The 11,947-nt window shown below is 38.1% G+C and overlaps 1 protein-coding gene across 1 annotated transcript in view; it reads right to left on the minus strand.

Moving 5' to 3' along the window:
• Window positions 1-11,947, minus strand: part of ATP2A2 (ATPase sarcoplasmic/endoplasmic reticulum Ca2+ transporting 2) — a 60,759-nt gene that overhangs the window by 46,619 nt on the left and 2,193 nt on the right. The window contains exons 4-5 of the mRNA XM_082853594.1: window positions 5,218-5,322; window positions 547-685 (exon numbers count right to left, since the gene is read on the minus strand). Coding sequence (XP_082709720.1) covers window positions 547-685; window positions 5,218-5,322 — 244 coding nt within the window. The remainder of the gene's footprint in view (window positions 1-546; window positions 686-5,217; window positions 5,323-11,947) is intronic.

The raw sequence follows: 11,947 nt of genomic DNA on the forward strand, positions 1-11,947 counted from the left end.
TGAGATCTGTGTAGAGCTCTGGCATTGCAGTGGATTCACTAACTCTTTAAAGCCCAAACCTAGATCCCCAGCTCAATGTTATGTCAAAGTATTCTTAAGTAGAGCTTTTAAAGTCATGAGATTACCCTTAGCCATCAACTAGGTTTGATGGTTCCAAGACTGACCTATTTGTGCCAAGAACCAAAACAGGAAAAACTATGTAGCCATTAACTAGTATTCTACAAACTGCTCACTACAACTAACTGTCAAATCAAGATTAAGTTCATTATCTCACCTGCACTAGTGTTCCACAATGTACTAAAAGTAATAAGCACAATAATTCAAAACACCTTGTTTAAAAAAAAAAAGATAAACACATCAACATGAAGGGAGGTGCCAAAACACTTTGAAAATTTTACAGAAAACCTGATTTGTTTGGATAGCACTAAAAATCTGTTAACGTAATTGATACACGAGCCTAACTTTTAAAACTCTTAAGTATGAGCCTTCAGAAAAGGACTGTATTCAGATATACAACCTAAAATAAAAATGACAAACTGAACTCACCAGCAATTTCTACAATATCACCAGGAACTATGTCTTTAGCTTTAATCCGCTGTACACTCTTCCTGTCTTGTCGATACACTTTGCCCATTTCAGGCTCATACTCCTTAAGGGCTTCGATTGCATTTTCAGCATTTCTTTCCTATAAAAAAGAAAACAAAAGATAACAGTAGTAAATACAGCCTGCCACTGCCAAGTGTTTCTGGCCCTAGGAATCAAATTTTAGAGTTGTAAACTAAACTTAAAAAGAAAAAACACAGGAGATGCATATTAATGACATTTGTAATAAATGATTCACATCTTAAGGTAATAACATTAGGCCCTTATGATTTTGTATTAAAAATGAAAAAATAAGCACCCGAAGAAGGGTAAGGAGATAAAAATCAATGGAAAGAAGCAGTTATTAGAACCTGCTGTCCCTATGCACACTGGGCAACATGGCCCTCACCTTCAGCTTCACACACTCACATCATTAAATCAATCATGACCCCCATGAAAGGTGATGGTCTGGGGTTGGACTGCCCAGGCTCAACACAGGCTTTTGCACTCAAAAGCTATGTGACTGTGGATAATATGACACACAGCTTTATGGCCTACAAAACCAGGACACTAACAGTACCCACCCTCAAGGGTTGTGAGGATTTACAAGCTATGTGTAAAATGCTTAGATTGTGTTTTGGCACATAGTGAATGCTTTGAGTGATGAATTAAGAAAATCCAGTTACGTCTCACAAATTCTAAATCTCTCACCAGTACTAAAGACCAATAAGTGGCCGGAAGCACTGCCAGTCACATACCATATTTACCATAATATTATATATGAACATGTCAAGACTTAGTCACACACAATTTTTTTTTTTTTTTTGCAGTACGCGGGCCTCTCACTGTTGTGGCCTCTCCCATTGCGGAGCACAGGCTCTGGACGCGCAGGCTCAGCGGCCATGGCTCACGGGTCCAGCCACTCTGTGGCATGTGGGATCTTTCCTGACCGGGGCACGAACCCGTGTCCCCTGCATCGGCAGGCGGACTCTCAACCACTGCGCCACCAGGGAAGCCCGACACACAATTTTTATTTCCTAATTTCAAGATGAAAGATGCAGAATTAAAATGAGCCATGTTGAAAAAAAAAAAAAGCTAAGGGAAAGTTCCTTTGGGGGGCGGTGGGGGAGTATGTGTGAAATTTGCCTTTTCTCCTTTTAGAAAATAAGCAATTAGGACTTCCCTGGTGGCACAGTGGTTAAGAATCCGCTTGACAATGCAGGGGACACAGATTTGAGCCCTGGTCCGGAAAGATCCCACATGCCGTGGAGCAACTAAGCCCATGCGCCACAACTACTGAGCCTGCACTCTAGAGCCTGCAAGCCACAACTACTGAGCCCGTGTGCCACAACTATTGAAGCCCTCGTGCCTAGAGCCCGTGCTCTGCAACAAGAGGAGCCACTGCAATGAGAACCCACACTCCACAACGAAGAGTGCTCACTGCAACTAGAGAAAGTCCCCACACAGCAACGAAGACCCAACGCAGCCAAAAATAAATATAAAATTAATTAATTAAAAAAAAAAAGAAAATAAGCCATTAGAAGGAGCAAATCTACAAAGCACATGCCCAGTTGAGGTTACTCAGTGGACAAAGGAAATAATTCTTTCATTTCTCTCACATCTTTGCTCTCCAACCTAAAGCTCTTCAGTTTAACATTTGGATAAAATTTATGCTCGATAACATGCAATCTAATTTTTCACACTGTGGTAAAAATTAAGTCCCCAAACCTGCTTAAAGAGAATTTAGATGACACAAAACTGAAAGCTAATGGCATGTGTCTAACTTTTTATGTATGCATTCCTGAGAAAGTACAGGAAACCTTAAATTTGGAAAGTTCATGATAAGAATAATTTAAATCCCAATCAGATCTGCTTGAAGAATGAGTCTATCTGTATCACCTTATAATTAACAGAAATACCAGCATATCTAACTCAAATTAATGTCACTGGCTAAAAGGTCCTTCAGGTTAAGTTCAAATGTTACTGATATTGTAGAAAGAATAAATTCTGAGCATTGTTGCTATTCAATTATTCAACTTTGAAACTACTTTTTCCTCAGGATTTTCCCCCCTGAATTTATGAACTGTGGCAGTTTTATTTCTCCTTCCTCGAGGTCATGTCAGGTAGAGTTTAATTAGACTGACCAAAATTAAGATGTCCAGGAGCACTGTATTTTGCTTCTATTAAAAATCAGGGAGGGACTTCCCTGGTGGTCCAATGGTTAAGTCTTTGCTTTCCAATGCAGGGGGTGCAGGTTCGATCCCTGGTCAGGGAGCTAAGATCCCACATGCCTTGTGGCCAAAAAACCAAAACATAGAACAGAAGCAATACTGTAACAAATTCAATAAAGACTTTAAAAAAAATGTTCCACATTAAAAATCAGGGGGACTTCCCTGGTGGCTCAGTGGTTAAGCATCTGCCTGCCAATGCAGGGGACACAGGTTCTAGCCCTGGTCCAGGAAGATCCCACATACCACAGAGCAACTAAGCCCGTGCACCACAACTACTGGGCCTGCACTCTAGAGCCTGTGAGCCACAACTACTGAGCCCACCCGCCTAGAGCCCGTGCTCTGCAACAAGAGAAGCCACCACACCTCAACAAAGAGTAGCCCCCACTCACTGCAACTAGAGAAAACCCGCGTGAAGCAACAGAGACCCAACACAGCCAAACATAAACAAATTTATTTAAAAAAAACAAAAACAAACAAACAACAAAAAACAGGTCAGCTTGGGGAAAAACAAATATACCTAACTTACTATGAACAAAAACTTAGAAGACCTTCTAAGGTTTCCTTTGTTCTAAAAGTTACAACTCCTACCTCCTCCAGTCAAACCTAAATAGGTCTAAGTGTCATTCCTCAAACACACTTTGTACCTCTCTGCTCATGCCACCCCCTCTCTGGAATATTCTCCCCAGCTTCCACCCACAAAAGTCCTATTTCTTTATAGTTCCCCCAATTGCTTGTCAGCCTTCCTTGACGACACTGATCAGAAATACATGCCCCACCCCTCCCAAATACTACCTTACACTATAATTATAACTTTCATTACTTCCAGAAAGCAAGAACCCTATAGTATTTATTGCTCATACCCTTCTGTATATTATGTAATAGGATATCCATCAAAAATATTACTGTTTTCTTTAAGCTAAGACATATCTAAAAGTCCTGTGAAAATTGCTGTAAAATTTTACTTTGGAGTTCAGATCAGCCTGACCCTGGATATAAATCCCAGATACTCTATGTATGTACTATCAGTATGGCCTTTGATAAGTCAATCACTCTGAACTTCTATGTCACATCTGTCCAATGGGAATATCATCTGCCTTACAAAATCACTCTAAGCATGAAATGGGAATATGTATGAGTTATCTACTATGTAACTGACATAAATTAATTTAAAAATGCATATTACTAACTTGAGAAGGACAATCTAATGCTATATATTGTTTCTTTTGCCTAAATTATTCACAAAAAGATCGTTTCTATTTAAATAAAAGCAATTTAAAAAAATCAAATGTAGCACAATTAAAAATTTCTTCTAAGTAGGCTTCCTTCTAAATGAGCTCACCACATAAAGGCCTTCATGTTTATTAATAAGATCAGAAGTTTACAATTCCAATAGGATTAAATATGTTTATAAGATGCTTCCACTTTAAGAATGACAGATACACTCTATTTTAGTCCTGAAAGAGGTGACTATATCTATCAAACATCTAAAAGATCAATACTTAAAAGATGAATGAGAGGGACTTCCCCGGTGGCACAGTGATTAAGAATCTGCCTGCCAATGCAGGGGACACGGATTCGATCCCTGGTCCAGGAAGATCCCACATGCCACGGAGTAACTAAGCCAGTGCGCCACAACTACTGAGCCTGCACTCTATAGCCCCCGAGCCACAACTACGGAAGCCTGCGCTCCGCAACAAGAGAAGCCACCGCACTGCAATGAAGAGTAGCCCCCGCTCACCGCAACTAGAGAAAGCCTGCACACAGCAAAGATGACCTAACACAGCCACAAATAAAAAGATGAATGTGAAATATTAGTCTGGGTTTGTTAAAATATATCAAAAACAAAAACCTAAAAGATCCATAGTCTTAAAAAAGTTAAATTCTCAAACTAGCTATCTGCAGAAGACCAATCATGCAAATATGGGGCAGACGTGTGATCCCGTTATGTTTCTGTAGTAAAATCAGCTTCCATTCTGTGAATAAGAAAGGCCTGGGTACTGGGCAGTTAAGGGAAAATAGCCAGGAATATGCTCTGAAGGTAAAATTATTTAGGATTTAAACAATTTTTATAGCTAAATACACACACACACACACACACACACACACCACCACCCCCAAGGAGAATAAAAGTTTTTCATAGGAAGCAGCTAGAAAATATAAAGAGAATACTGGTCGTCAAATTTTCTGGTTTTCCTTAAGTAGCTTCTTTATCCACTGTTCTTAATTCCATGCTACCATGAAGGATGAGCAATTTTAACAGCAAAGTATATATGCATGAGGTCTAAAATTTTGCCATTAAATAAATTAATAGATAAAAAACACATGTAGTTCCACAGATTGTTTTAACAGTTTAAATCACTTACGTAAATTACCAAAATTTTGCAATACAGGAATTTTTGCTTACCTGCCATACACCCACAATTGCATTGGCTACTAATATAAGTAAAATCACAAAGGGTTCTACAAACGCTGTAATTGTTTCTTCACCTTCTTCAAACCAAGCCAAAACCTAAAAGAGAAATGGCACGCGTTAGAACTGTAATGTGTTCTTACAACAAAAGTGGCTGGCATTAAAGGAATTATTATGATACATAAAATCTCTTTTCTTACCATCCTTAGAAACAAAAGGTAGCAAAATGTAATGACATAAACAACAAGCTTATATCTTGTTCCCAATAATTCTTAAGACTCAAAACTATAAACTTCTTAATAATACCCTTAAGAACTAATTTATTTTTTCATGTAATAATTGGTTTAAAATCCAAAACAAATACTTTTGGGGAACTAAATTCCATTCATTTTCTGTGTATATTTTTCAAAAGAAATAAAACAAATTCCTGATTTTGTTAAAGCAAAAGGCAATCATGAAACTTTGTTAATTTGGTTAATATTCACATCAAATAATACCTATGTGGCACAAATTCATAGTAAAAACAACTTAATCATTGACTCAAAATTAGAGTATATAAACTGCTAATGTCCCACGTATTTTCAGTGGTGTTGCTGAAGGTCATTACTGCAAGGTTGTTCTGCGATCAGGAATGTATTTTGAAGGTTATCCTCCATAGGATATCTAGTACAGGAACACAGCTCTTCAGAGATGACATAAATCCGAAAATGTTATACCTGGGCACAGAACACTGTCCCAAGAAAACATGAGCAGAGAATTAACTTCTAGCTCACACAAGCCACACTATATTTTCTAACTGAGCAACCCTAAGAAGAGAGAATCCAACACAATGAATCTTAAAATAAACAACATAGTAAAAGAGGCATCTAAATGGTTAAAAATTTAACAACCAATTTTTGTGGAAAACTGCCAATCCAAAAAGGATGTTAAAGGTATCTTATGATACAGTCTGGGAGGTAAGATTTGCCTTTGCCTTTTAACACTGCTTAAAATGTTTGTATATTCCACAATGAAATCTTTTCTTTAAAAGATCTATTCAGTAAACAATGAAAGCACTGTTTCTGATACTTTTTAATATTGTCAGATATAAGGTATGGCAATAATGAAGCCATCTGACGACTACATTTGTACCTAGTGGAATACTATAAAATGAGCTTTGACACAAACAGCAAACCACCAGAAAGATGATTAAGGTAAGACCCAACATGAATTTTGCAAGTAAATGAGGGTAACGATGAATTAACAACAAATATCAATGTTAGGCAGCTTTGCTCACCACTATACCACCAACAAAAGAAATATCATATCAATTTGAGCAGGAAAAAAAACAGGAGACCCAAGGCCAGGTCCTGAAAGACGCCAATCACCACTGACAGCCAATGAACCAGGGCAAGCAGAACACCAGAATGAATATAAATTGTTCCTGCAAGCTTTCAGCTGGGCATTCCTGGTGTTAAGGCCAGGCCTAATGGCAGGATGAAAACTTCTCTAGGAAGTTATAAATTTTGATAGATGCAAGATCACAGCTGCTTTGATGCTAGCCTTTCAAACATTTGCCAAGGAGAGCTATCAGAAATAAGAAACTTAATTAGCTCTTGGGGGAGAAAAATTGCTCAACTTGAAGAGTAACTAGGACCTTTAGAAAAGGTCAGTGAGGCATTAGCAACTGTAAGATAAGCTTCACACCTTGTTAAATCGGGTATGAATTTCCCTCTTGGCAGCTAGGCGGGAGGAACAAACTTAAAGCAATATCCCACATAAGCTGGAACAAAGGAAAAGACTAAAGAAAGCAAGCAGTGACAGGACTATCAAAGCAAACCTCTACTTTTCAAGAAATGTGTGGTTCCTTTGCACAAGTGGTATTTATCCATAATGCAATAACCCTCATCTGTATTATGAAGTAGCATTTTCTTCCACTATGTGACTTTAAATGTTTATGTGTAAGAAACACAGGCATTCATAGTTATTTGAGGGTTCTGGACAATGTATAATTACTGCCTGATGAGAAACTAGTGGGCAAATCTCTTAGTGTGGAAGGGCAGTGCTGAACCTATTTAACACTGACAACTACCAATTTTCTAATATTTAAAAAAATATTTTGAAACCCACAAATAACCCAAAGAATTAAGTGCTACAACTCAAAATAAAGATGAACCGTATTTCATTTACTGCTAAGAATCAATCCAGTCAATCATGTTCAAACCACATGGTGCAGTCCTTCATGGTTTTGTTCTATTGAAAAGAAAACCTCTCTTGCGTAAATGGGAAGATGATGCTGACTGATGAAAGATCCCATGAGATGGGGAACAGGGTAGTGAAGAGGGGAACTGGATGAGTGACAAACTACTATGTCTTATTAGCATTATAGTACAGTCAGTTCATAATTATGGTTACCAGAAGTTATACAAAATATACAGGGGGCAGAGAGAATGTTTCTAAAAAATCTTTATTGAGAACAGGTTGAATATAAAGGATTATCTGTTTGTATTTCCTTTTGTTGATTATTCTACCCCCAGGGGTCTAGAAGAGTCTCTGGTACATAGTTGATGCTCACTATATATTTACTGAATAAATGCATGAATAAACAAAACAAAATCTCATACAACGTCTAAGGTACAAGTTCCTACCTGGCAGTCTATGAACTTAAACATTAAGAGAGCAAAAAGGTAACCAACCTCATTAACAATATCAAAGGGAAGTGGAAGGAAAAGCTACTGCAGTATAATTTTAGGCGTAGTGTTTCTTCTTCCTTTGCTTTGCACTATTAATACAGGAACAGTACTTCTGGGGCTTACAGTATCCAGCTACGGCAAGTTCAAAAGTTTCAAACTTGTCAATCCTATTCAAAGTAAACACTTGCTAGGTTACTTTATTTATTTTACTTTATTTATTTAATTCCCTGACCAGGGATCGAACCTGGGTCCTGGCAGTGAAAGCACAGAGTCCTAACCACTGGGAATTCCCTTGCTAGGTTACTTTAGACAGGGTAGGGTATCTTCTAATTGTTATATGGAAGACTGATCTCTGTATATCACCATAACTTCTGAGAGTACAGCCGAAAGATGCCAGAGAGCGGGGTTTAATGAATTAAGCAAATTTTAATCCAAAGTAAAAAGGGATGTTCTGGTATAAACTAGGAGACAGTCACGGTACCATGACTCAGTTATCTACACGTTAGGATAATGTGCAGAGCTCTTAACAAGAACTTAAGAAGAAAATGAGAGATCATAAGCACATTCTTAAGACTGAGGGTCTTAAAACATGTATCAGGTCTGCATTCCTCCTTGTATCCTTAGAAATTTGCAATGCCTTAGGGCACTCAAACATTTGTTCAATGAAGGAAAAAATTTACATCAAGAAATTTAAAAAGAGGAAACAAATAAGAAAGTATCACCAATAAGTGTTATAGCAATTTTCTGAAGTGAGAAACAAAAATTCTTTCAGCCATTATAAAAAGAATAGTATGAATTAGACTATAGATTCTCTTGTGAACCAGACATAAAGCTTATGTGAAAACACTCTTCAATATTTTCAGATTTGAAAATACAATCTTATTTAAAAGAAAACAAAAAACCCCATACACATTCACCTTTCAAACCATATTTTAAAGACAGGCTCTAAATAAATTACTTAAACCAATCAGTAAACTGCCCATTTTGTCCTTCAAAATAATTAAAAGAAAACACAGGAAAAATTTAAAATCACTACATTATCAAATACTTCTTGAATATATCTTACTGAGAAAACAAAAGTAAACAAATTTCATGTATTTTGAAAATGCTACCAACACAAACTCATCCAAATATTTGTTAACTCAAAAGCACTAACCTGGGACACTTCTCTAGTGGCGCAGTGCTTAAGAATCCACCTACCAATGCAGGGGACACAGGTTCGAGCCCTGGTCCGGGAAGATCCCACATGCCGTGGAGCAACTAAGCCCGTGAGCCACAGCTACTGAGCCTGCACTCTAGAGCCCACGAGCCACAACTGCTGAGCCTGCGTGCTGCAACTATTGAAGCCCACACGCCTAGAGCCCGTGCTCTGCAACAAGAGAAGCCACCGTAATGGGAAGCCTGCGCACCACAATGAAGAGTAGCCCCCCGCTCGCTGCAACTAGAGAAAGCCCGCGCGCGCAGCAACGAAGACCCAACACAGCCAAAAATAAATAAATAAATAACAAATTAAGTAAGTAAGTAAAGAAAAGAAGCACTAACCTAGGTTCTAAAAGGAATTAAGAATCCCTTCAAAGGTTCCAGTAGGAAGAAAAGACAAATTATTCAAATGTAAATCTAAGTTGAGAAATGCCCTGGTCTAAGAAAGTTTTATTAGCATTTTAGGGTCAATCTAAGTAACTGAGATAGGGAAATGGGGGTGAAGGGTAGAGAAGCTTATGCAAATTGTGTTACCAGAGAGGACTTTATGATTCTGACAGATGAGACAAATATGGTCCTCAAGCTCACTTCCTTCAGGTTAACTGTCACCTTAGACACCTCTCCTGACCGCCCTATTTGAAAACTGCACTCCTTCCACAGGCTCCCCTATTCCGCCACCAACAACCATGTTATTTTTTCCCACAGCACTATCTCCAATCCAACAGTTTATTATATATTTTACTTTTATCTGTCTCCACTAGAACGTCAGCTCCAGGTAAGAGACAGTGTATTTCGTTCCATGCTGTATCCCCAGTGTTTGTGCCAGGTACCTAAGGTGCTCAATTCCTAACAAAGCAGGGAAGAGAGAAAAGAACAGGCATTCCAATTAAGCAACCATATGATGTGTTATATGAAGGGCAAAGCTGGTGAACAAGGGGAATGGAAAGAAAAAGTGAAAAGGATAGGAAGGTACTGAATGTCAAGTTAAGGAATTTCTAATGTTACTTCACATACAATGGGAGATATATAGCTCACTTCTTCCAACCCAAGTGACAAGTTAATTAAACTTTATCCCTACAGGTCACAAGTATAAAACATTAATGCTGTTTCTACTTTCTGCCAATGCAAAATATTAACTATGGTTAACAGTTTACTACTTAGATATTTGAAATATATCACTAAAGCCTAGTATTTCTTAACTTGAGCAGAACCTGATGATGTACCATATATAGATTATAAAAACTGCCTATCTGGGCTTCCCTGGTGGCGCAGTTGTTGGGAGTCCGCCTGCCGATGCAGGGGACGCGGGTTCGTGCCCCGGTCCGGGAGGATCCCACGTGCCGCGGAGCGGCTGGGCCCGTGGGCCATGGCCGCTGGGCCTGCGCGTCCGGAGCCTGTGCTCCGAGACGGGAGAGGCCACAACAGTGAGAGGCCCACGTACAGCAAAAAAAAAAAAACAAAAAAAAAAACTGCCTATCTGCTTCTCCATAAGAGCATGTATATTTTACCATTTTTCCTTTTAAACGAATAGGAATGAACTGACTACCACAAAAAACTCAGTGCTCTTTTCAAAGGTAAAGAAATGTGGAATGAAAAGGGTCAAGCATAACGTAGCAGTAGTGCTAATCCCACATGAAGAAAATCAACAAGTTTTATATCTGCAATTTCTTGATCAAACAAAACAAAGCAAATTAAGTTACAGTACTTCCTAAACAATAAATGTTTAAACTTTTCTGTTTAGCAACCCATAAAATAAAAATGTAACATAGTTCATTTCCTAAGCAATAACTCCATGTAGTTACCAAAAAGGTAACTCAAATTTCAACTCCAAAATATAGCTCTAAAAAGCTATAAAAAGCCAACATCCTACCTTACAACAAAATTAAAGCTTTTATTTAAAAACCCATTTGAGGGAATTCCCTGGCACTCCAGTGGTTAGGATTTGGGGCTTTCACTGCTGCGGCCGGGTTCATTCCCTGATCAGGGAACTACAGATACTGCAAGCTGTGCAGCACAGCCAAAAAATAAAATAATAATAATAATTTTAAAAAAACATTTGAAAATGCCCAGAAGATTTAAGCTCCTTACTTCAAAGTAAAACTCACATCATTATTTCAAAATATTAATATAAAGTCACTCAAACTGGCCACTCAAGAGATCCTATACAACCCAAATAGTCAATAGCTTGTCTACTGGAAATAAGGCCACCGATGTTACAACACTGCCTTAAATTACACACACAAAATAACGCAATAAAAATTTATTTTATCTCTTCTTGTATATAGCAGCTGATTAACTTCTAAGAGATCCCCGATGACCTTACTGAAGCCCAGTATTAAAACTACCAAGCTTGAGACTATTTTAAAATTATGTAGCCAGCTTAAACATAAACATTATACTACCTCAAACACATTTGTTTTGTTCCACGACAATGTATTGAAACTAATTAATCAAACAGCTCTATTCCTTTATCTGAATTGGTAAAGCAGCAGCCACTTACTGAAGAGGAATTTTTTTTAACCAAGAAAAACAGACACGTATAAGGTATGGAGTGACTAATTCAGGATGCTTAATGATTTGCTATGATACTCTCTTAATTTTATTCAATGAAAACCGTAGGAAACATTCGTGAGGAATTAATTATTAACGGCTACACATCACTTGGCTAACACGGCATGACATATTAAAGTCTCATGGCAGAATCTGCGTACAGAAACTCCAAAAAAGTTCACCTCTTGCCAAGTTTTTCCCTTCACCGAAAGTAAAGAAATGCCCACTGCTTCATGTATTTAGTTCTCAAAATAGCCCTCTAGGGTAAGGTTGTCAATAAAGACAGAGGTAGATCCCTGAGG

The sequence above is a fragment of the Leucopleurus acutus genome, assembly GCF_964270905.1.
Source record: "Leucopleurus acutus genome assembly, chromosome: 13".
Taxonomy (NCBI): domain Eukaryota; kingdom Metazoa; phylum Chordata; class Mammalia; order Artiodactyla; family Delphinidae; genus Leucopleurus; species Leucopleurus acutus.